Here is a 26,295-nt window from a genome sequence, read left to right as displayed (position 1 = left end):
TATCTCACTAGCCCCTATATCCTGTGTTTTCATATATTATACTACAATATGAACTTTATGGATCTAGCGCTGGAGTGCATGAATCACTAATTTGTTTTTCCAAACTACCCAAGACCTGAGAAACCCCCTCTGGCCCCCAGTTGCTGCCACATATAGACATCTGTAAGCCACAGGAGAAACCATCACCAGGGAATTGTGGAATTTCACAGAGACTTCCTGACACCATATCTAAGAGCTTCTAGTTTCAAACGGAGACACCCTGCCTCTGTAACCTTTCAGTACTATGGATTCTAATAATAATTCTAGTTACTTCACAGATCGTGAGAAAATATGACAATATCATCCCCGAGTCCTCATCCGAAAGTAATCGTTACATTGTGTGGCATTGCAACTTTTCGGTCAGGCATCACTGAAGGGGTTAAGTTCGTTTACATGAGTCATCCGGATTCCGGGATTATGTTTTATACACGATATAAATTGGGTCCCTTGATGCTGCTCCTTTCCTTGTAAAGGTGCATTTAATCTTCAGCGAAGAGAAAATAAAAATCGCTGTTGTAAAAATAATAAAAGTAACAAAGTAACAAGATCAGTAAAAATAGTAGCGATAGTACATACCTGAAATGTATACCAAATAGGACAATACAATAGTGGTGCACTGAAAATTTGACAAAATTCCAGTGTAATAAAAGCCTATTAAAATACTCCATCATTTAAAAACCTTTACGAAAAATTATTCAATGCGTATGTTTGTTAATAATCATTGCATAATTAATGTTATTTGATATATAGAATACAATTAATTTGAAATGGGAATATAGATGGAAGATAAGGAATGATTATTACAAGAGGATTTGCCTTCTCTGCGAGGGAGCCAATGCACCTTGAAAAGCACTACTGGGGGGCGCGGCGGGTTACAGAGGACCCGCGCTCGTCCCCAAAGCATTTAAATTAAATGCCGGGGGAGCGTGCAAGGCCTCTAAGTTCCCTTACCTCGTCTCCGGGCGGCTTATGGCAACACGGCGTCAAATGACACCGCGGGGGTCACATGACATTGTGTTGCCATGGTGACGTGACGTCAGAAACACCGGAGACAAGGTAAGGGGGGGGAGGGGGTTTGCCAGCAGGGTGGGAGAGCAGGCAGAGGGGCGCAGGCAAAAAAAAAGGTTGCGCACCCCTGCACTACAGCGGTTCCTAACCTTTTTTACATTGTGAACTCCTTGCTAGAACATATTTGTTATGCGAACCCCTAATTAATAGATCTCCTTGCCTACTCAGGCAATTGCTATCAAAAAACTGTTTGATCGATCCCAGGCAGTATAGTGTCCCGACCTCGTGGGAGGAAACGTAAGCTTATTAAGACCCCAAGCTGCACCTCTGTGTCTGCAGGCAGCATGGGTGATACAGCCATCAATCACTGCCAGAGCTTCCAAAGTCACACCCCACAATGCCTTGCAGCTGCGGATGCAAAGCATTGTGGGGAGAAACTTTGAACGGGACAGCTGTAGCACCCACACAACTTCCTGGGATACGACACTACAGATTTGAGGGAGGGGGGGGGGGGGAGGAACCCGCTGGAGGCACCTCTCGAACGCCAGGTTGGGAATCACTGCACTAGATAAAATGTTTATAATTATTAAGCCCTTAACAAAATCTTATAACATCAAAAGAGTTAAGGAACATCCTTCCAAAACATAGTGCAGTCATTTGGCATTCATCATAACAATTACAAAGATGAGCATGTTAAATTAACTTGGGTAAAAAGGTTACACTTTTCGGTGTATTAGTTTTACCTTGAAGAATTTAAAATCTACCAAGATTGAATTATCATATAGTCGTGTATATCATGATCAAGACTGCAAGGAAATGTAGGCCTAGTCAAAGTCTGTTCTAAAAAAAAGTTATTTTTACGGTAATTAACGAGCTAATTACCATATCGCGACAAGTACTAAAATATGGCAACCGGGAAATTTGTACCGCAAACTTGACTTGGGTCATATTACTGCAGTAAAAAGACCCAACATTTATTTTCCCCGGGGTGCGATACTACCTCCTTGTTAACAGATGAATTACTTTAGGCCAGTGGTGGGCAACATGATACACATCAAGGGTCATAAGTGTGGCCGTTCAGCCCCTAAAAGGGCACAGTCGTTTGTCATATAACCGTTCCCTATAACTACTATTGCCCCATATAACATCTCTTCCCCCCCCCCCCCCGTGTGTGTGTGCTGATCTCTCCCTTTCTCACTCCCCTCACCTCTCTTTGTGCATCTCCCTCATCCGATCGGTGTGAGTCTTCCCCCCCCCCCCGCTCCTCTCTCGGTGCGTCTCCCCCCCCCCCACTACCCCTCTCTCTGTGTCTCTCCCCCCCCCCTACCTCGGTGTCTCTCCTCCCCCCCCTACCTCGGTGTCTCTCTCCCCCCACCCCCTACCTCGGTGTCTCTCTCCCCCCCCCCCCCTACCTCGGTGTCTCTCTCCCTGCCCCTCTCGGTGCGTCTCCCTCTCCCTACCCCTCTCGGTGCGTCTCCCTCTCCCTACCCCTTTCGGTGCGTCTCCCTCTCCCTACCCCTCTCGGTGCGTCTCCCTCTCCCTACCCCTCTCAGTGCATCCCCACCCCCACACCCCTCTGTGCGTGTGTCCCCCCCCCCACCCCTCTCTCTGCGTCTCCCCACGTCAGTCAGTCAGTGTCTCTCTCTCTCTGCGTCTCACAACCCCTCTCCCTCTGCGTCTCCCCACCACCCCTCTCCCTCTGCGTCTCCCCACCACTCCTCTCCCTCTGCGTCTCCCCACCACCCCTCTCTCTGCGTCTCCCCTCTCCCACCTGCCACCTCGCTCTCAGTCTCATTGCTGCCCCATGTGTAGCTCTGCCCCACTTGTCCAGGAGACAGGCTGAAAGGATGAAAGGACAAGGGAGGGGGGAAGCTGGGGGCCGCATGCCGCCTGCTGCCCACCAGTGCTCTAGGCCCTACTGTGAAATGTGCGGTAATGTTAGCGCATCACATTCTTCTGGGAAAAGCTAGCTTTTATATACTGTACTGACTATTACTGAGGTTCTGAACTCTATGAGGCTTATACAAGCAGTGGCACAGTCTTCACTGGGTCTGAGCACCTTATCCTATCGAACTTTATCCTGTTACATCTGTACCCTTCCTACTAGTAGACACTACTTATCAGGTGGTGATACCGGCATCTAACTGTTTTTTATTTTTTCAATGACTCACGTATCGAGGAATGGAAGCATTATCCCCACAGATACGCTTGCATCCGCAATACTGTGCCATTCTTATGCTGCCGGTGTTATCCACTGAAATTAGGCACGAGAAATATCCAAATGTCCTTAAAGCAGAACTGGTCTAATTCTACATTCTCTTTATTTAGAAAACATTTTCTTCTAGTTTGTCTTATTGCACCTATACTAATTAATAACCGACTTGACAATTTGGCCAAAACCTTCTACCAGAAGAAATAAAAAATCGTTTACCACATTTGGATAAAAATGGCAATATCTACTAAAAACATAAAAATAGTTTCCTTAGTAAATGATACAACATATCCATTGATGTGCCGTGGCAAATATCCACTGGTCTTTGGTATGGACAGATTCTTCGTAGGTTTTGATTCACTTTACTATATGGTCTCAGACTTTGTCGTCTTCCAAGCTCATGCATTTAAACCCTACAAAGTGAATGACAAACTATCGCAGGGACAAAACTATTTACAACATGTGGCGCTACACATTGATCGAGCCTGTATTTGAAGAATCGACCCTCTTTTGGGAAAGAAAGTACAGATCTTAGGCTGGTCTTTCGGTCAGTAAACTCCTGCTTATGAGAATTTCCAAGGTCATTTGTCACTAAAATCTTTTTTGCAATATCTTCCAATTTAAAAGCCATTGTGCATCACACACACACACACACACACACACACACACACACACACACACACACACACACACACACACACACACACACACACACACACACACACACACACACACACACACACACACACACACACACGCTTATTGCCTCCTTGTTTACACAGTTCCTTGCAGTCATGTATCAGATTGTGTGTACATTTTTCAAACAGTAGGAAATTAGAACTGCATTATGCCACGACGGTACAGGTTTCTGTCGTTTGCCAATGAAGAGTTTCCGATTTTCTTTTTGGCGTCCACAAATGCAGTAGCTTATTTGGAGTGTTTCTTCTTAGTCTTAATTTCCATGACGTATCTCATGGCTTTAATAATCTTGTCCAGGGATTTGACCTAAAACATGCATCTTCTCTTATACTGACTGTAAAAAACAAAAAATTAGTCATGCTCAAAAACACATGCCACATCCTGGACAGAGCTTTACGGAGCTTTTAGGCATCGCGATAAATCTCTAAACACATTCTTCTGTGCTTTTAGCCTTCATGACTTGCTCTCAATTTCTCCAGACAGAACTGCATGACATACGGTACAAAACCGATTAGTTGATCAGGAAAACGCTTGAGCCTACTTTCTGGCTTTTCATGTACAACAGGTAAAAAAAAAAGTGCTTTTCCTACTGAGCAGTTTTCGTCTCAAGTGACACCTAACACATGTTTTTTTTTTTTTAAACCGTCCTGTGTGGTCACAGATATTAGGTCGTTGACTGGGACCCGAGGCAAGTGCATGCTGGCACAAGTAACGGCTTTCACACAATTGCATGCATTACTTTGGCACCTTATACTTCGAACGCAATACATGAGACGCAGGAAGCAAGACATTTGTATCTTACGGCACTGCAGAAAAGGGAATTTAAACCATGCTATAGTACTGCCATGTGAAGAAAATAGAAAATAAAAAGAACGTTATGGGGTGTATGCATGCAAGGGGAGCACAACTTGTACAAAAAGGTATCTTATTCCTCCAATTGTTCCGTGTGCTCCTGCTTGAAATGTGAGGACGGTCAATCAGACTAGTTGACGGATGCTCATTTTTGCGCCTCAGCATCATTTTTCTTCCCCTTTCTGCCATTACGGATGAGCCAGGTCCGCGATGATGTAACACTCTGGCTGGTAGTTTGCGCCACATTCCACAGCCAGAAGAAAGTGATGCAGTGTGTCAAAGCAAAAGACTCCTTGCCTTGTTCTAGCGACTACAACGCCACCACTTGAATAGATATTGTCTGCTCCTGGCTGCCAATAAATAAGCTTCGCAAAACTCATAGAAACAGGGTCAATCGGACAGGCAGGAATGTCTGCAGGGAGCAGATTTACAGTGCAATAAACTGAAATCCATTGCAGACCATATCAGTTGTATCATAATTAAAGATGATGCTTAATAGCTTTGCATCAATTAGGCCCAGTAGACCAACTGCAAAAAGGACAAGAAAGTATACATGTTATATTCCATAACACTGGTTTGTTAAGTCTCGCGTTTTAAGGTGTGTTCAGGTCTAGAACTTAACAGCATTAACGAAAGGGCGATAGGACACGTGCATCATTAGTATCACTGAAGTGTTTTTACAGCCCACTGTAGGATACAACTTTTTACGCTGAATCTAACTAAGTTCCCATGGAAATGGAGAACCCCAAAAAACGAGCACCCCTTCTCCACCTGGTGGCCAGTATCTTTACGGAGGTGACACCGGGCGAACACCTTCCATTCAAAACACCTCCCCCCCCCCACACACGTGAACATCCGAGTGATCTAATGGAAGAAGCAGAACCAGGGCAAGTCCCAGTCCTCCAATGTTTCATTGTTCTCCCCAGTTGACCACAAAAAAACGGACTACCAAGATCTAGCAGGGACGCTTATTGGTGATGGAGAGGCAGGTTTGCCTTTGTAACCAGGGATTCGCAAAGCCTAAGCGATGGTGGTCAGGACACAAAGCGGGTTTTTGAAAATAATTACCATTTTCAAAACGTTACAAAAAATAAATAAAATTTTTTATTGCATTCTAAAAATCACTACTTCGCCAATTTAGGAATCTGCTCCATACAATAAAATGCGATCGGGGTAAATATAGAAAAAGAAAAACGAAAGGCCGCCTGTAAGAAATATAAACACTCATGCAGGCTAAGTAAATGTAAACCGTACTTTAAATAATATGCAAAGAAAAGATTGCATTGATCCGCCGCTCCTGGTTGTGCAAAACTATTTAAAATAAAAAATGCAGAATTCGATCCAGCTCAAGGTAACGTGTATCAGGCATTTCTTTTGAGGCCTCGGATAAAGTGGGCATGCACGACGGAGCGCATGGTGCCGCGCGCGCCCTTCACCCAAACGATGTGTGCACTCTAGATGGAGGAGATGGGGAGGTGTGGCAGTGACGTTACGATGCTGGAGCGCCCTCATTGGCTGAACCGTTCACGTGACCTGGCCGCCGCGCAACAAAATCAACATTTTCTGTTGGCTCAAAATTCTGTAGCGCGGTCGCTCACCGTACCTCGCGCGCTCACTATGGCCGGCCCTATAGAGCTGCTGCACTTTGTTTGCGCCGTTGTTCGCACTATGGACGCAGCCTTAGGCTGGGTTCCATGGTGACCGCGCGCCCGCGTCCGTGACGTCACCCGCTTTTTAGCTCCAGCGACTTGAGGCCAGGGTTCACGTGATGGGGAGGCGTGGCGTCACAGAGATGGTTTGCCCTCATTGGGCGAACCGCTCACGGGACCTGGCCGTGGCGTCAAATTGAACAGATTCCTCGCGCACCGTGGCACGCGCAGTCTATGGCTGCGATCGTTGCCTTAAGGCATTGTGATTGCGCCGCGCGCTCTCGCCGACCATGGACCCTACACCTCCTATCGACTCTCCTTCAACTGCACGTTGGTGAACACAGCAAAAACTGGATCAAAGAAACCTCATACGCTGATAGAGAGAAGTTTCTCTTTGCTCCAAAAACACCTTGGTACACAGCCTCCATAATATGCAAAGGGGCAAGGGTGGGGAGGTGGGGGGGGGGGTAAAGATGATGAAGGCTTTTTATAGGGTTTCACCTCTTTAAAAAGAAGCATTATTGTTGCTTTTAACATGACAACACACGACAGGAGTAGACTAGTGGTAAAACCCCCCCAAAATAGAAGTTGGTGAACCTACGTCAACTGCAGTATCTGCTTCTTCTGCTGTTAAGCAAATCCATTTATCTCCCTGTCCCTCAGGCAACTAAAATTAGATTATAAGCTCTGTGGAACAGACATGCCGAAACTATTGTAAGAATGTCATTATAATAAAGCATCGGAATGGTGTCTGAAAGGAGTATTGTAGCAGGACTCCCGGCTCTGCAACAGTGCACTGATGAACTTACTATTAATAGTTTATCCCCCTATGGGCACTGAAAAGATAATGAAGCTTTGGAAAGAATTCCTCCGAAACCCCCGGTACCCCTGGAAATGTTTTGTTCTAATGCAGCAGCTTTTCCTTCCACAACCAAACCCTTCCTTCATAATCCCATTTCTGTGACATCACCAGTTGCCGTTACCATGGAGAAGGATGTGTCACAAACAGCGCACACAGCGAGGTCAACATGTGAACATATCAGGGTGAGGGGAGGGGGAGTCTCCAGGGGAGAACCGCTCTCAGAGCAAGGGGCGTTTTCTCTATTTACCCCATTGCGGATGGGGACTCGGGAACACCGAGAACCTGCAATCAGACCAGGGGTACGGCTGGCTGGGTCTTTTAAATACACCACACCACACAGGTTAACGAGACTTGGCTGTAAAACACACCAGCAGTGAAGGGGTTGCTGTGAGAATTCAAAACTATGTAGACAGCAGGGGCACCATTAACCCTTTAATCCTCTGCAGAGGTCTAGAGGGGGGGGAAGAAAAGTCTAACGTTAGCACTGTAAAATATCAAACACTAATGTAGTCTCTCGCCCCCCATGTGCATTCTATCCATCTCTGGGAATGTTTTTCACAGCAGTGGAAAGATATAACAGAAGTTGACCCTGTCTAAATGCAATTGTTATCCTCTCTCTATAATCTTAACAAATGGTTTTGATTATATGTGCAAGGCTAACATCTCATGCCTTCTCTATCTTTGTCCCCGCACTGCCAGAGACACGTAAAGTACAGTAGGTGTTGCTGACAGAGTGGGATGCAGAGCGAAGTTACCTCTTCTTACCACGAAGGTGACCTCGCCTCACCCCATGTCCCCTCGTCAACCTCTCTAGATCCCTAAATAGCCGCCCCCACACCCTGCTTTACACGGGACATCGGGGGGTGAAGCACAGGAAGATCGCGAAAGGAAAAACAAAAAAAACGGGAGCAGGAGACCTCTCTGTGCAATAATAGATGCACGGAGGCTCCGTCTGGAAGATGTATGGCATGGCAGGATGGAGCCCCAGGCTGACTGGTGCAGCGCTGGCCCCGCAGCCCTGCCTGTGTTTCCCATTATGTAACCCTGGTCATGGGCAGGCAGCCAGACTCCAAATGAAAAAGAAACTCTGGCTTGGCATGGCTTCTATTTTCCTATCCTCACTCAGGGTCAGCACGGTGTCACACAGCTGTAGAGAAAGCTCCAGGGATCGGAGCTGGGAAACGCTCCAAAGCCAAAGACCGGGGTTCAAGTGCCAGCTGAGAGCAATAAACCAAGCACTGCAGCTGCAGAGAGCTTGATAGTTCTCAAAAGTCCCCCGACTATTCCGGTTCCTGAGAGCAACGGATGAAGGAATCGGAGAACAGAGCGTCACGGCATAGGGCGGGCGGGATGCTGGCAGCCCTCCTGCTCGCTTAGCTGTGTGTTTCAAATCTTCCCTTTGTGCTGCTTTGTGTTGTGTTGTGTTGCGGTGTTGCACAGATTCTTGGGGAACAATACAAAATTACTGCAGAGGGCATTTTATTTATTTTTTTAAATGCAAACATTTCCAGTGCCCAGCCAATAATATTCATCAAGCCCCGGGTTAGTCGAAACATCTTCTGTTCTGCACCCTGACAGGGTGTGGGCAATACCTCTACACCTACTAACCCCTAAGCCAGGGGTGGCCAACGTCAGTCCTCAAGGGCCACCAACAGGCCAGGTATTCAGGATATCCCTGCGTCAGCACACGTGGTGCAGTCATTCTGACTAAGCCACCTGTGCTGAAGCAGGGATAGCCTTAAAACCCGACCGGTTGGTGGCCCTTGAGGACGGGAGTTGGCCACCCCTGCCCTAAGCTCTTAGAGGGGCCGGAAATGCACTGAACTTGTGCAGTCTCTGCCAGCCCACCAGGTGGCGCTTAAGAGCACGGTGTAAGATCTGCTTTACAAATAGCACATCTTTATCTCCGTCCAATGTCCGAGACATGCCAAAGGATTCTCTCAAGCTGAATGGGTTACTTGCGCGCGCACACGAAATGGTTTCCTATTTTTGCCCACCCTAATGTATAGGAACACAGGGTTGGGACACTAGAAGAAAAAGAAATATTTTTCCTGCTTAAATTTCCTTCAACACTGGTCCCTGGGCGCATCATTTTTCTTTATATGCAACGAACTGTGAGAGGTCAGCTCAAAAAAATCTGCCGAGCCAACATCGCTAGTCAATGCTGTAAAGAAAAACGAGATGCTCTCTGGAAGTGGTGGGGGGAGGTGAAGTCAATTTAAAAAAAAACAAAAAAACACACTAATTCTGGGACCAAATCAGAGGAATAATGTTGGAGGAGTTCTCCCTCAAAGCAGCAGCTTGTGTTTTGGGGACCAGGGCAAAATAATACTGTATGTCGAAACGTCATTGTAAAAATCGCCAGCGCGAGTAATGGAAGAATGGAAGATTTTTGTTTTAAGCTTTCCAATATTTACAGCGCCTGAGCATGCTGACCTTCAAACTATTACCGCCAGCACCAGTAGAGTAGCTAGCACTGAAACGCAGACATTCCCATTAGTTATTATAACTGGGCTATAGAAGGGCAGCAAAACATAACATGTTCCGGTAGTGTGGTTAACAAACATAAAAAGCTACATTGCGCTAAAGGTATATTAATTCTACAAGCTTTTCAATCTTTTTTAGTTAAGGAACAGTATAATTGTGTGACAATATTGTGACATTTTGAGGAACCACAACACTCTGTAATACCACGTCTGAAATCAGATGCATTGTAAGGATCCTCAACCCTCTCGAATAGCGTGTTCTGAGATCAGATGCTTTGTAAGGAATCCCGACCCTCTCTAATAGCGTGTCATGATAATATCATGATATTAAGTATTTTAATCAATCTTGTGCTTCAAGGGTTAACATTGGCTAGAAATTATGTTAAAAATAGAAGAAATTGGGGTTATGACAGAGTATTGATGACCCTGGCAACTTACAAATTAAATGGGGATAAATTAGGGGAATCCTTGATGAAGAACGATTTAGGAGTGTTTGTAGAAAGCAGGCTTAACCATAGTGCCCAAAGATCTTATCTTGCATTAAATGGGCGATGGATGGAAGTGAAGTAAACATACAGGTGCAACTGCCTGTTGTCGACCAAATCACGGGACAAAACTCCCGGCCAATTCTCGAAATACCCGGCGAGATGGCCGCAGCATTTAATGGCCCATCGGCTAACCTCTAAGGCAATGAAGGGGTTAAGCAAGACTACCTGGTTTATTGGTGGCAGAGAGGGTGAGTGAAGCGGGTAATTGCCCCAGGGTGGGTGGTTAGGCCTACCGGGAAGGTTGAGGGAGAGGTTAACACCTTCATTACCTTAGCGGTAGTAACCGCGATGATAATGAAAGGGTTAACCCCTCCCACTGCCCACCGGAGAGGTCTAACCACCCACCCTGGGGCAACTACCCCCGTCACAAACAGTACATTAATGGGCAAAATCCTCATATCATGGGCAAATATCATGACTGGATAATAGCTAATTTGTCCATTAAAAAAAATAAAACATAACCAAAACATTAACCAGCCTGCATTTAGTAAATTAAAGTTCTACTTACCCCTTCCAGGATGAAGGCCGTCCTACTCTTCTTCAGTGGTCACCAAAAAAAAAAAAAAAAAAAAACTACTGGCCACTAACCCCTTAATCACCCTAGCGGTTATTAACCACTATGGTAATTAAGGGGTTAGCCCCACCTCCCACTACCCACCCGGGAGACCTAACCACCCTCTCCAGGGCAACTACCCCCACCTCCTCTACTCATTGATTGGCACAGTGGCACACCAATGTCGTATGGGCATGAGTTGCCAATATGCAAGTCAATATGCAACCTGCCAATCTAAAAAACAAGCATCAAATTAAAAACACATTCCATTGTCTAGGGCCCAAGGGGGAGTAACCGGGTAAAAATTTAGACAGTTCGACTCTGGCTCAAATTTCCAAAAGGTCTGGTTGCCTTGGCTGGTGCAGACAAACATTCCAGGGGTGAGCAATGCCACCGTCTGGCTATGATGGGATTAAATGAGTTCTTCTCTGATGATCTGTATTAAAGAAGAGACAGAGACAGATAGGACAGGATGGGGCTTCTCAGGGAGGCAAATGAAGGATATGTACACAAAGATGGGTTTAACCATAAAGTCTGTGGGCTACATCGGAGCATCCATTAATTGGAAGAAAACAAAAAAGCAGTGACTACCACAGAACCAGCAGCGAATAATTCAGCGACCCTCTTCCTCCACCTCCCCTCCTTTCCCCCCTTAGTTTTTCTTAACCCCAACATTGTCTTGTGTGTCAGTATGTCAGTAGGCATGGCTCTGGCAGTTACAAAAGATAATGCGGGTCATAGAATGTATTGATGGCTGTTATGCCTTCTGGAAAAAAAACATATAAAATATAAAGGTGGAAAAAAAAAAAAAAAAAAACACATTCCATTTCAATGGAAAAAATGCCAATAAACTAATTGATTAGCACAGTGGCACACCAATGCCCTATGGACATGGGTTGCCACTATGCCAGTCAATATGCAGTCTGCAAATCCAAAAATCAAGGAACCAAAAATAAGACATTAAATGTCAACATAAAAGGCAAATTAAAGAGAGCATTTCAATAAATAAAAAAAAAAACCCCTGCAAATAAAAGAAACAGCAAATAAAAGACATTGCATTTCAATAAAGAAAAAAATGCCAATGCAAATGCCAAGCTCCAAAACAAAGCACACAATGAAATAAAATACATGTTTCTCTTACTTTTGATGTCTTCACCCACAGAATCGGACTCAAGCAGCTACTCCTGGTCCACGCAATGCACCTCAATAGCCACGGTCCTCCGGTAAGTTCTTGTCTTTATCTGTAATTGTAATCCATTTGGGGGGAGATGTCTCGTCGGCTTCTTGGCATCAAATGAGACGGACAGGCCTTATATAAGGCCTGTGACGTCCCATTTTATCGGACAAATAGTTCCCAGCCAATCCGATTGTACTCCAGCGAATGTGACGGGTTTTTTTTTTTTTAAGGATGTGATGTCATCAAAAGGAAGGGAAGTTAGCCAATCGGAAAGGCTCTGCTTCCTTCCCTTTAAGATGACGTCACCAAAAACAAAATGGCTGCCATCACATGGTACTAGAACCAATAAGATGACCTCCAATCCTATTGGTTCTAGTACCATGTGATGGCAGCCATTTTGTTTTTTGTGACATCATCTTAAAGGTAAGGAAGCTGAGCCTTTCCAATTGTCTAGCTTCCCTCACTTTCTGATGACGACACGTCCTTAAAAAAAACAAACCTGTTACATGGTACTCCAGCCAATAGGATTGTCTGGCAACCATTTGTCAGTAAAATGTGATGTCACAGGCCGTATATAAGGCCTGTCCGTCTCATTTGATGACAAGAAGCCGACGAGACATCTCCCCCAATTGGATTACAATTACAGATGAAGATAAAGAATAACCCCAAAGGGATTACAATTTACAGATGAAGTAAAGAACTTACCGGAGGACCGTGGCTGTTGAGGAGCATTGCGTCGTGGACCAGGAGTTGCTGCGGTTGCTGATTGAGTCGGATACGGTGGCTGAAGACATCAAAAGTGAGAAAACCATGAATTGTATTTGATTGCATTGTGTGTGTTTTTTTTTTTTAGGTTGGCATTTGCATTTGTTTTTTTTATTGAAATGCAATGTCTTATTTGCGTTTCTTTTATTTGCAGGTTTTTGTTAATTGAAATGCAATGTCTTTAATTTGCAGTTTAAATTTTTTTTTTAAGTTGAAATGTAATATCTTCATTTTGGTTCCTTGGTGTTTGGTTTTTGGCTTTGCAGGCTGCATATTGACTGGCATAGTGTCAACTCATGCACATAGGGCATTGGTGTGACACTGTGCCAATCAATTGGTTTGGCATTTTTTCCATTGAAATGGAATGTGTTTTTAATTTGATGCTTATTTTTAGATTGGCAGGTTGCATATTGCCTGGCATAGTGGTAACTTATGCCTGTAGGGCATTGGTGTGCCAATCAATGCGTAGAGGTGGGGGTAGTTGCCCATGGGAGTGTGGTTAGGTCTCCCGGTTGGGTAGTGGGAGGGAGTGTTAACCCCTTAATTACCATAGTGGTTCATAACCTCTAAGGTGATTAAGGGGTTAGTGGCCAGTAGTTATTTTTTTTTACATTTTGTTGGTGCCCACTGAAGAAGAGGAAGACAAGGAGGACGAGGACGGCCTTCATCCTGGCAGGGGCAAGTAGAACTTTAATTTACTATATGCTGGCTGGTTAATGTTTTGGTTATGTTTTATTTTTTTAATGCGCAAATGAGCTATTATCCAGTCATGGATAATAGGGATTTTGCCCATTACTGTACTGTTTGTGAAGGGGGTAGTTGCTCCAGGGTGGGTGGTTAGGCCTACCGGGATGGTTGCAGGAGGGGGTTAACCCTTTCATTACCATAGCGGTTACTACTGTTAAGGTAATTAAGGGGTTAACCACTCCCGCAACCTTCCCGGTAGGCCTAACCACCCACCCTGGGGCAATTACCCCCTTCACTCACCCCCTTCACTCACCCCCCTCTGCCTCCAATAAACCACGTAGTCTTGCTTAACCCCTTCATTGCCTTAGCGGTTAGCCACTACGGTAAAGAAGCTGATTTTATTTTAATCACAGTGTTGTGGCAGGGGGTCTCCGGAGCAGAACCGCATTGATTTCAGGTCTGGGGACCCCTTGCTTCCCGAGTTACAGGCCCCGTTATGGGGTGCCGGTATCCCTCTGGTCTGTTTATATCACCCTATTACGTGGGCCGTGACGTGAGAATTTAAACACCCCATAATGGGGCCTGTAATTTGGGAAGCAGGGGGTCCCCGGACCTGAAATCAATGTGGAGACCCCTTACTACAATACTGTATTTAAAAAATAAAAGCCCCGCGATCACCTGTTAGGGGCGCGCAGATACAGTGACTGATTCAGTCTAATCTCTTACTGCGCGTCTCTTACAGACATGTGAAGCCCGATAGGATTCACACAGCCGGGACCCCCGCTAGGTTAATCCGATGGGCCATTAGTCTGGCAAATGGTCGACAAAAGGCAATTGCACCTGTAATTATGCCCCTTTATAAAGCATTAGTAAGACCACACCTTGAATATGTAGTACAATTTTTGGCATCAGTCCTTTGAAAATACATTAGGGAAATAGAGAGAGAGAGAAGAGTCACCAAATTAATAAAGGGGATGGATGATCTGATTTATGAGAGGCTAGCTAAATTAGATTTATTTACATTAGAAAAGAGGCGTCTAATTGGGATATGATAACTATATACAAATATATTCGGGGACAGTACAAGGAGCTTTCAAAATAGTTATTGAACCCAAGGGCAGTACAAAAGACACAGGGGCATCCCTTAAGGTTGGAGGAAAGGAGATTTCACCAGTAACAAAGGAAAGGGTTCTTTACAGTAAGGGCAGTTAAAATGTGGAATTCATTATCCATGGAGACTGTGATGGCAGATACAATAGAGATCTTCAAAAAAAGGTTGGACATCTTTTTGGAAATGTATACAGGGATATTACAAATAAGTAAACATGGGAAGGATGTTCATCCAGGGAGTAATCTGATTGCCAATTCTTGGAGTCAGGAAGGAATTTAATTTTCCCTTTATGAGATGTCATTGGATATTTCAATGGGGGGGTTTGTTTGCCTTCCTCTCGATCAATACACTGTAAGTAGGGATATAGGATAAGAGTAGCTGATGTCTAAATTTGGCATAGATTGAACGTGATGAATGCAAGTCTTTTTTCAACCTCATCCACTATGTAACTATGTAAACGTTAGGAGACAAGAGTTTTTTTTCTAAGTCATAAAACTATTAGCCTGCGCTGATTTACGAAAGGGGTGGGGTTTGTGTGTGATTCAATGCAAGAAGGTCTGGGCATAAATGTTGGCATTTTTTAATTAAAAAATAAATAAATCAGAATTCAGGGGTGTGTTTTGGGATCTGAATTCTCTTCTTTCGCCAGTGACCTCTCTGGTACAGGACCAATGACATTCGGTAACGTACGGTTATAGTGATTTCTGTTCGTTTTATCCTTCTATTTTAAGAAACTGTTCTGCATCTAGGTTCTTGTAATAATCTTTTACTGTAACCTAAGCACTGTATTTTATATAGATTAAAATAAACCTTTAATAAGTAATGCTTTGAGCACTGAATAAGGCTAAGGCCCCGCTCCCAGAGTCAGCGCGCCCGCACTGCAGACAGGCGGGGCGCTGACATACACAGACCGCGATATGCGGTCTGCAGGGAGCGGGAGGTGGGCGGGAGTGGGAGGCGGGCGTGGCTTGAGCGGAGGGACCCGCTACTCCCCCCCCCTCCCTCAACGGGCTCGGGCTGGAGCTGCTGATTAAAGGTAAGTAAGCAACACACACACACGCAGGCACTCATACACACACACACACACGCAGGCACTCATACACACACACACACACACAGACAGACAGAGGTAGGCGCACACACACACACACACACACACACACACACACACACACACACGCACTCACGCTGCTTTCACTCCACACTCCTCCCCGCTCCCCGAAGCCTCTCCTCCTCCCGAAGTCTCCCCTCCCCATTGGCTTACAGCCACACCACGTGACGCGTCAACGCTAGGGATCACCATTCTCTTGTGTTCCATAGCGGCTGACACGCCACAGCGTGTAGTGCGCTGTGCCAGCAGGGGGGACCGGGACCGGCTCGGGAGGATTCCCCTGCTGGTGGGGAACTCGCGTGTGGCTGCCCGCGCCACCGAGCGCAGCGGGACCGAGGCATTAGCCGTTTCCACGCTTTTATAGAGTATTAACATTTTCGGACACATTTTGCTACAACAGATGGGTGTTAAGTGCATATTTTTTTCTTTAATAAACAGGAACCTGAGAGCCTAGCAGATATATATAGAATTACATATTTTATTTGAATATTTCTTGGGTGGTGGAAGCAGATAGATATGATTTCAATGGAGTAAGGCGCTAATGTTAACTCATTGAAAGTACCTTCCGCAAGGGAAAGGTGAGTGTGCTAGAGTAGCTGTGTGTATTAACCGTGGTTGCATATCTAAGTCACGTGCTCACAAGTGTGCTGTCCGTGACAGATGGCATATTAGGATGGATTGCGGGGGGAGATATTGTTTATTTGAGGGACCCTTGTGAAGGTAAAAGGGGCTATCAAGAGAGCTGTGTATTAACCCTAGTGCCATATGGAGGTCACGTCACCACAGTTGTACCATACGTCACAGCGTTTCTAAGATCAGATCCATTGTAAGGAACCCCACATCTCTCTAATAGCGCGTCTGAGATCAGATGCATTGTAAGGAATCCCAACCCTCTCTAATAGTGTGTCTGAGATCAGATGCATTGTAAGGAACCCCAGCCCTCTCTAATAGCGCGTCTGAGATCAGATGCATTGTAAGGAACCCCAACCCTCTCTAATAGCGCGTCTGAGATCAGATGCATTGTAAGGAACCCCAAATCTCTCTAATAACGGGTCTGAGATCAGATGCATTGTAAGGAACCCCAAATCTCTCTAATAACGGGTCTGAGATCAGATGCATTGTAAGGAACCCCAAATCTCTCTAATAACGGGTCTGAGATCAGATGCATTGTAAGGAACCCCAACCTTCTCTAATAGCGCGTCTGAGATCAGATGCATTGTAAGGAGCCCCAACCCTCTCTAATAGCGTATCTGAGATCAGATGCATTGTAAGGAGCCCCAACCTTCTCTAATAGCGCGTCTGAGATCAGATGCATTGTAAATTCTTCTGTATTTGGTAGAATTTTTAAAAGACCTAAAAATTGCATGAAACCCTTTATGGCCATCCGGGGAACCCTGGTTGAATTACACTGTACTAGGCCTTGTAATATTCAGCAATTCCCTTACAGCTGTTTTGCATCACTGAGGTGCTTTTTAATCACCCTTCAGCCTTGTGGCTTCTTGTTTTTGCTAGACGCACACAGGAGGGCAAAATAACCAACACAAATTGTAGACGTAAAAAAACAAAAACAAGAAGCAGATATGGCTACAGTAATACGCACACTGACTGGTGCATGTATAAAAACATAGCATTTGACAGCAGATAAGGACCACATGTCCCATAGTCTGCCCATTTCCCCCATCTGCTGTAAAACCTCAGCCCTTATTTGATAATGGGTTTTCTGTCGTACATTTGGGCTAGCCTTAGGTCTATCCTGAGCGTGTTTGAATTCCCTTACTGTATTACCCACTACCAACCCTGTTGGGAGTCTATTCCACAAATCCACCATCCTTTTTGTGAAGTACAGCAGGGCCCCGCTTCTCGGCGCTCCACTTTTCGGCGATCCGATGATACGGCGGCACCGAGAAGGGGGCCGCCATGTTTAATTTAAAATCGCGCATGCGCAGAACGGGCGGGAGCGCCCAGCACGCGCATGCGCAGACCGCAGCAAATGCGCAGAACGGCTAAAATGCCGGTTTGCGCATGCGCAGCACTGAAAAGCGCCGGATCCGCTTTCCGGTGATTTTCACTATACGGCGGGCCTCTGGAACGGAACCCGCCGTATACCCGGGGCCCTGCTGTACATCTTCACAGTTTTCCTTTGTCTGCCCGGCTCCAGCTTCAGAGCATGGCCTCTTATCCTAGCACTTCACTTTTTCAGAAATATTCTTTCCTCCTGCTCTTTACTGTTTTAAATGCATAAAGGGTTTCAACAATAATATCCCCCCCTATCCTCTAACCCAGCGGTGTGCAAACTGGGGGGGGGCGCACCCCAGGTGTGGCGGGAGAATTTGTAGGGGGGGGAGGGATGTGCGGGCGGTTACAAAGGCCCCGCGCTCTTCCCCACAGCATTTAAATTAAATGCCGGGGGAGGCGTGAGGCCTCTGTAACACACTTACCTGCTCTCTGTGGGTCTTCGGCGACGTGTCGCCATGGCAACGCACGGCAAATGATGTGGCGGGGTCACGTGATGTCACATGACCCGCTACGTCATTTCACACCAAGTCATTGGGAGAGGGCGCGAACACTGCGGGTCCCGGGCAGGGGGGGCGAAGCTCAAGAAGTTTGCGCACCCCTGCTCTAACCTGTACATATTAAGGTCCTTTAGTCTTTCCTGGTAGGTCCTATGTCGTAGCTCATGCACCATCTAAGTAGCCTTTTTTTTGCACAATATCCAATTTATTTACATCCTTCCAGAGATATGGTCTCCAGAACTGAACACTGTGCTCTGGGTGAGGTCTCACCACTCTATAAATTGGCATCGCCAACCCCTTTGTTTCTGCTGCCTATATGACCTAACATCGGTATTGCTTTGTTACATTACGTGCCTACTTTTAATGAGTCCCCAGGTCACTTTCCTCTATAGTAGTAGTTGACAATATCGTGCCATTAAACCTGTATTCAGCTTTTGCATTTCTGTGACCCAAGGGCATTAAATTATAGTGGTCCCACTCTCGACCATTATACCAAGATCAATAAATCATTTGGCTTGCCTCCTCCTGGAGTTTCAAACCTGCTGCGGATCTTTGTCTCATCTACAAAAATGCATACTTTTCTCTCCGGACCCTTTGTAATGTGATTAAAAAAAGGATATTACAGAGCACAGATCCCCGAGATACTCCGCCTGTCACCTTGCCCACCTCGAAATGTACTCTCTTCACCACAACTCTCTGTCGCCTATTCTTCAACCAAGGTCTTATCCATTCTACCGCCTTAAGAGTCCAATCCCAAGCATTACAACTTGTGCCTCAGTCTTCTATGGGACAGTGTCAAAGGCCTTCCTAAAATCTAGGCAAGTTACATCTACTGCTCCAACATGATCTATTAGCCAGTGACAAACATGAATAAATTAGGTTTGTTTGATATGATCTACCCCAGGTAAAACCCATGCTGCCTGCGATCTAGCAAGTTGCTGGACTTTAATGTAGTGAACAATTCTACCCGCCAGCAATTTTTCCCTTCATCTCACCACTAGTGATGGCAGGCCCACTGGCCCGTAGTTACCTGCCTCTTCACTACTTCCATTTTTATGAAGTGGGACTATGCTTGCGTTTCTCCAGTCATCTGAAACACCTGTGGCTGGTTAAATAGTTCTGTTGATTGTGCTGAAAGAACAGCCATAAGCTCTTAATATCCTTGGATGCATCCCATCTGGCCCCATTGACTTGTCCATTTTCAGCTTTGAAAGCTCCAGTATGACATTTCGCCTCTGTAAATGTCCCCCTCTTTTGCATTTATATTCCCGCTACCCAACTGTGGTCCCACCTCTTCACCTGCGCAAAAATGGGTGCATGCACACACGAATAGGTCTAGGGAGATGGCATGGGGGTTGGGGGCAGAACATGCACACGCTTATATATGTAGGCATAGAGAGAGACATGCACACTTACACACACTGAGGCACAGAAGAGTGATAGACAGGTCAGAGTCAAAGGAGACACATCGGTCCCGTTAAAGTAACAGGATTTCACTACACACTGCATTTGCATGTCTGAGTATACAGGAGTTATCTTGTCGAGTCACATCAGTCATCCCTGTCATTTTATCTCCTAGCAACCCCACTTTGCTGAAATATAGAAATGTGTGTGCGCTTAGACAGTAAAAGGTCTGAACATACATGTCAATTCATACTAACCCAAAGTTTAAAACCCGCTTTTCCAACTGGTTAAAAACCAATGACATGCTCCCAGCTTGCCCCCCACATCATAACAGACTGCTAGATTTTAGGAAGGATTAAGACACCTACTCTTTGCAGACAGCAGTGAGTGCGTGGGGTGGAGGGTTCCATGACTCTGGATGGCCCAGCATCCAGTCAGACCACACCTTGACACTGGGTAGCAGCTCTTTCAGCTCAGGGGGAAAGGCAGAAACTTTCACATCTTCCTCTTCCTCCTCAGCAGTGAGCGCTAAGGACAGAAAGAAAAAAACAACCTTCTAGTTAACAACTACAGGTGTTTTCCCACTTGCTCTAAAAGACCGTTGCGATCACTCCTATCCCTTTTCTTTTAGCAGACTTCTCACCTTTTCCTCCTGGGCCACAGCGTCCCTGTCTTTGAATGGTTAGCAACTGAATGCATCTGGTCACCAGCAGAGAGAACATTGAAAGTCCCAGAGAGGTGGCCTGGTCTTGTAACCCAGAGCGGGAGCCCTCGGAAAGCCCACCTGTATAGATAAAAGAAGAGAGGAGGCAACTTTAATAACATACCACGTACAATACATGTTAAAGAAATTGAGACTTGCCACCTACCAGTCAAGACACTCGGCCATCAATCACCAAGGAGAGCAATGCAGAGAAAAGTATTCAAAAATGGACCATATGAAAGAGAGAGAGAGGAGAAGAGAGAGAGAGAGAGAGAGAGAGAGAGAGAGAGAGAAGAGAGAGGAGAGAGAGAGGAGAGAAGAGAGGAGAGGAGAGAGAAGGAGAGAAAAGAGAGTATATATATATACAGTGTTCGACAAACCTATACATTTGCTCGCCCCGGGCGAGTGGATTTAACCCCCGGGCGAGTAAATATTGGCCGAAGCAGCACACGTTTGGTACTAGGTGGCGAGTAGATTTTTTTGTGTGGCGAGTAGATTTTTTGGTGATTTGTCAACCACTGTGTGTGTGTGTGTGTGTGTGTGTATATATATATAATATATATATATATATATATATATATATATATATATATATATATATATATATATACACACACACACATACTTACACACACACACACCACACACCACACACACTAAAGCCAGGAGAAATAGGGGGTACGTTTGGGTAAAAATAGAGGGCATCATCCCCCCCAAAAAAGGACATAACAAAACAAAGAGCGAGCACATTCTAGAACCAACGTTATAGACTGTGTGCCACATAGCTTTGCAATTAGCTAAAAGATGACCCAATGGCACAATAAATAAATATGCTTTTGCAAACAACAAATATTCAGTATCTGTACAGATCAACTTGAACAATTTGTAACTCATCAGTTAAAAGTTAAGACAGCAATACTACTTCCCCTCCCCCTTTTTTTGTATACAGTTATGTAAAGTATATGACAATGTATCATTCTACATCCTTACCTAAAGCTGCCAATCGGGTTGGTGCTCCTGTTATAAATCTGTACAAATCCTGATTGTGTGCCTAAATAAATGGCCGCCTTCTAACTTGGTGCTGCAGTCTGATATGAAACATTATATTACTAAGTGAACCACATTATCATTACAGCTTTCAGAGAAATGACAGGCCGCTCTTTGGAACACTGCAACAGATCTGTTTGTGATACTTTGTTACCAAAGTGCAGAGCTCAAAAAAGGTGCGTGCCGGAGCCCGTTTCTAAAGAGAAAGTGGATATGACTTTCTAGATGGTTGCTGTAGCAACCAAAAGGATGATCAGTATATTCAAAAAAGATTATTAAAAAGGGCATTAGGCGGTAAAAAAAAAAAAGTACAGTATTGTCTAATACCACAGAACTGATTTATTTTAAATATATATATAATTTTTATTCACGTTTTGCGGCTTTAAGTAATGGCGAGAATGTCAGGGACTTTATGCTAATAGGGTGGCGCCCAAAACAATGAAGCATTTAAAGAACAAAGTTTTGACTGGAAAGCCCATTAGATGATTTTATAAACAGAGATGGGGAGGATGAATCAGAGGATAGACAAAGTTTGGCTCGAGGAAAGTGAGAGTGATAAAGTATAGACTATAAAGGGAAGAGAGGGAATTAGGGAAGAGACAGCGGTGGAAAGGAACATGAAATATCCCTATGGCCCTTATTCAATATGTTGTGAAGGAGTCTTCCAAATATTGGAGATTTCACTCCCATCGATATAAATGGAGCTGAACTCTTCCTTAGCACAGGAAAGAGAGTGCCTCACAGCATACTGAGCAGGGGTCAGAGAGAGGCTGGTCAGTACAAAAAGAGACAGAGTGCTATAAGGTGAGGAGAGGAACAGAGACTGTTCTTGCCCATCGGAGAAAGAAAACGGACAAGGACAAGATCTGGTATTAGCAGTTTGGTATCAAATAAATTAAGATCTGCTACTTAAAGCAAACCACTATAGAAAGGTGTATAAGCCACTTGTGTCTTTGCTGCCCATAGTGGAGGTGCTTAGATGAGGGTAACTGGCACCCTTCTGATTCCTCACATAAAAGAGAAGTTCACAACCTTACCAAATTTAGCAGGATATGGGGCCATTCACATCACTTTTTTGTGTGCTGGTTATAACTCTACCTGGACCAGGGAAGATTATATACTACCAACTTTTCTCACTGTTCCGAGACACGGCCTCTTGTTTCTCAGAGAACATTACACTCACGGAAAACATAAACGAACTGTCGTCAAAGTTGTCTAAAAGCAGGAAGCGGGCGGTGAGGAGAAAGCTGCCATGTGGCCGGATGCTATGTATTTCTAATTAGTGCTATACATCTTTCAGCAGAGAGGGTCCTTTCTCTGGGAAACACAACACACGGCCCTTGTTATTGTAACTGTCAGAGAGCGCTTGCACAGATAATCTCCAGGAAAAGGGATAAACACGTCCGCTTGCCAGGGAGTCTGCTAAAGGTACAAGGCAGCGCTGCTCTCAGTCACAGCACAGCAAAGGAAATGACAGAGCAGACAATGGAAGGAAGAGGGAGAGAGGCACGGACTGGCTCACAGCTCTTGCAATCCATTTTGTTGGCAATGGGGGAGCTGCAGGGAGCAGCTACGGGAGCCAGCAGTGAGGAAGCAGATTAAGAGAGCTAGCAATGGGGTAGGTGCAGCAAAACAAGCCAACGTCTGCGTTGGTGCAGGAAGCAAGCACTAGCAGAGAGGGATCTGCAGGAAGTGTGATGGAAGCGCAGACGGTGGACAAACTGCATGAAGGCTAAAATTACCAGTAACAGGAGGTGCTAAGGATTAGTATGTGACCATCAGCTGTGGAAGAGCTGTGGTGTATGGGCGAATAACACTGACAGCAGGGGTCAGGGGGAGAAGGCCAAGAGAATAAGCAGTGAGTGTGCAGCAGCAGAGAGCAGGCTACCAGGCTCAAGCATTAGCAGTGGGTGACAGTGTGAGCAGGGTTAGAGTACTGGCAGAGTAAGGAATAGAGAACAGTTTAAGAGCACTGGCATACGCGAGAAACTGGGTAAGAATGACAGTCTGTACAAGAGTGAGTGGCTGCAAAGAGCAGGCTATGGGCGCCAGAAGTAGGGAACGGCAGGGAGTGGCCGAGAGTGGCCGAAGTGCTCCGGCAGTGGCGGAAACTGTAGGGAGAGGACTCGCAGCGTATGTATTGGGAGAGCTCCAACAAAGACTACTGGCAACTGGGCCGCTTTCATGCCGAGTGCGACCGCACAGGCGTACGCTCGCGCAAACACATTGAGGTCTATGCTCACGTCCACAGTACGCGGGCACGTCGTCGCGGCTGGTTTTTCGCAAGACAGTTTGTCTATCTCATGACGGGCGGATCGCGTGAGCGGTTCGCCCAGCTCCGTGACGTCATCGGACAAGCCTCCCCGTTGCGAGCTTCTGTAGTCCACAGATCGCTCGGCTGACAGGCGCGCACGGGGCCATGCGCTCAGTCGCGTGCTCCTGCACCATGGACTCGGCCTAAGAACTATGGCAGGTAGGGCAGAAGTACAGGGAGAGGTCAAAGGGTGATAGTTGTGACAGCAGCAGGGAGAGCGATAAACACAGCAGCTCTGGGAAGAGCAGGAAGGGATGCATGGTTTGATGTGCACCCTGTGAGGAAGATTAATAAAACATTGTTAGGATGCTTGCTTGAGGAAAGCTTTGCAAGAGGGCTGGGTGTAGGGGACCAGTAGGCACCCGTACAAAAGTGTAGGTTTTAGAGGCACAGCAAAGATCTGTACAAGAGGTGTGACTGTGGGGAGAGCAGCAAGGACCTGTATGGTTGATATACCACTAAAGTTAGACAGCAGTATAAATGTAGTGGCTGTGGGAGTGTGCATAGAACTGCATCAAAAGCATATGAGATGAAGGCGTGAGGAGAAGCCTCACAGAAGGCTGCACATATTGCTTCATATCAGCTCAGTGTTGCCACAGACATGTCCAGTACACCTAGGAAGATCAATTCATCTGAAAAGTCTTAAAAGAATCCAAGTTACTGAGCCTGCAGAGCACCCAGTGGGAAAGGACAGACACTGCTCACCTAGCAGCACCTGCAAGCTATTAGCTGTCCTTTATCTCTCAGACACACGGAGGGCTTCATGCATGAATCAGTCCTTAGCCAGACAAAGCCCTGGCAGAAAATCCCACCAGAATCCAAAGGAAGTGGGCAGCCCAACACCCCCCTGTCTGTCTGACACACAGGCGCAGACAGCTACTTTCTACCAACAGCTGGATGATAAAGGTGAAGCCAACAAACAACTCATTTACCCAAACCACAACACGCACAGGCAAAGGGGGTGGGAGGGAAGTCTAGTGCAGACTGAGATCTTTGGCACAGTCAGTGAAGGAACAGACCAACCACAAGTCCTGGCAAGGGCTGGCACTGTAGCCTACCACAGTATTGTAGTAACAACAACAGCATGCTCATATACAGTGTCTGCCATCAAACACTAGCAATACTTCACAAAACCACCATGCAGCCACGACTGAGGTGGAATCCTGGTAGTATTTCATTGGTCTGGGTTCCCATCCCAGCGTTAGGAGGGAATTAGGATCTCACGCAGTGTTAGTGACTGAAGTGGCAATTGAAGCCCAAATCTTCATTGCAGATTAACACCTTAACCACTGCTTCACATCCCTCTCTCTAAGGCTCTGAACAGTAAAAAGGTGGCCTGCAGAAACAGACCTGTCAGGAACAGATGGCAGCACCTTCCCGGAGCTCGGAGCTGGAATTAAGAGCTTTGCTGGCGCCCCTACCCCGTTTCCCCGCTCTTGTTCTCTCCCTGTGGAAGTCATTACAAGTTCAGCACTTCATTTGTTTGTGGAGAGTGTGCGAGCAGCTCGCTCGCTGCCCTGACGTCAGCAGGAAGCAGCTGCAGCTATAAGGAATCCCTCATGACATCATAAAGCGGCTGAGCAGCTAACAGGGGGGGGAGGGGGGGAAGAAGAATAAAAGTTAATGATCTATTCCCATAGTCACCACCAAACCTGCCCCAGAGGAACTCAATGCAACAGCAGGTTCTGCTGTAGCCATAGGGCCATTTTTCAGACAAACACTCCAAGACCACCTCGATACGACTCACTGCAGCCAGGAACCCAACAACCTCTTACGGCAGTTACCCGAGGCAATCAACGCAAAATGTTTCACGGTGTGGTATGAGCCGAGAAGGAAGTGATATACTGGAATGGCCTATTGAAAAGTGTTTTCCAATGGAGGGTACAAACCAGACACCAACATGTAGCGAGTAAAATAAGTTAAACATGAGAAGTAAGAGATTGGAATGTGAAAAACTGCCACGATGGGGCAAAACAAGACTGGGAAAATAAGCATCCCGCTCTCTGGGAGTTATCCAAAAAGGAGAGCAGCGCAGAACAAACTGGATCAGAACCAGTCCAAGTACAAGCCTATTGAGGCTTACCTTGATGTTGGTTAGCAGGCTTGTCAAGATTTGATCAAAAGATGCAACTAAAAAAAGTCTCCTTTGTCATACAGACTTAGGTTTAAAATGTATATTTTTCACCATATATTGTTAGTCCAATGGGAGAAGTGCATGGATTGACTTTCTGTTTTCCACATATGTATGGCCAATTTTTTTGCCAGCTGCAGATAGATAGATAGGAGTGGAAAAAACACACACACACAAATTTTTCACATGTTGGCACCTGAGCGTACTCCACAACACTTTCAAATTTCACTTACATGTAGAATGTACAAAAACGACTCCAGTGGTAAAATTAAAACATGCATTTGCAATATAAAGAAGATTTACAGAGAAAAACAGATTAATCTTAGTTGCATAAGTATCCAACCCCTTTGCTACCGCAGCCCTAAGGGCTGGTCTATACAGCATGTGGCCATTCGTTCCTATGCGAACGCGCGTGCACGTGCCG

At 45.7% G+C, this 26,295-nt stretch overlaps 1 protein-coding gene across 2 annotated transcripts in view; it reads right to left on the bottom strand.

Annotated features, from left to right (window-relative positions):
• The window catches only part of SMG6 (SMG6 nonsense mediated mRNA decay factor), a 149,685-nt gene that overhangs the window by 70,177 nt on the left and 53,213 nt on the right, over positions 1-26,295 (bottom strand). For both annotated transcript variants that reach the window (XM_075589290.1, XM_075589289.1), the window contains exons 11-12: positions 20,320-20,460; positions 20,045-20,204 (exon numbers count right to left, since the gene is read on the bottom strand). In XM_075589290.1, coding sequence (XP_075445405.1) covers positions 20,045-20,204; positions 20,320-20,460 — 301 coding nt within the window. The remainder of the gene's footprint in view (positions 1-20,044; positions 20,205-20,319; positions 20,461-26,295) is intronic.

This window comes from Ascaphus truei, chromosome 3 (assembly GCF_040206685.1).
Source record: "Ascaphus truei isolate aAscTru1 chromosome 3, aAscTru1.hap1, whole genome shotgun sequence".
Taxonomy (NCBI): domain Eukaryota; kingdom Metazoa; phylum Chordata; class Amphibia; order Anura; family Ascaphidae; genus Ascaphus; species Ascaphus truei.
Note: the sequence above shows the minus strand (reverse complement) of the source record. Positions and strands in the feature narration are given on the sequence as shown.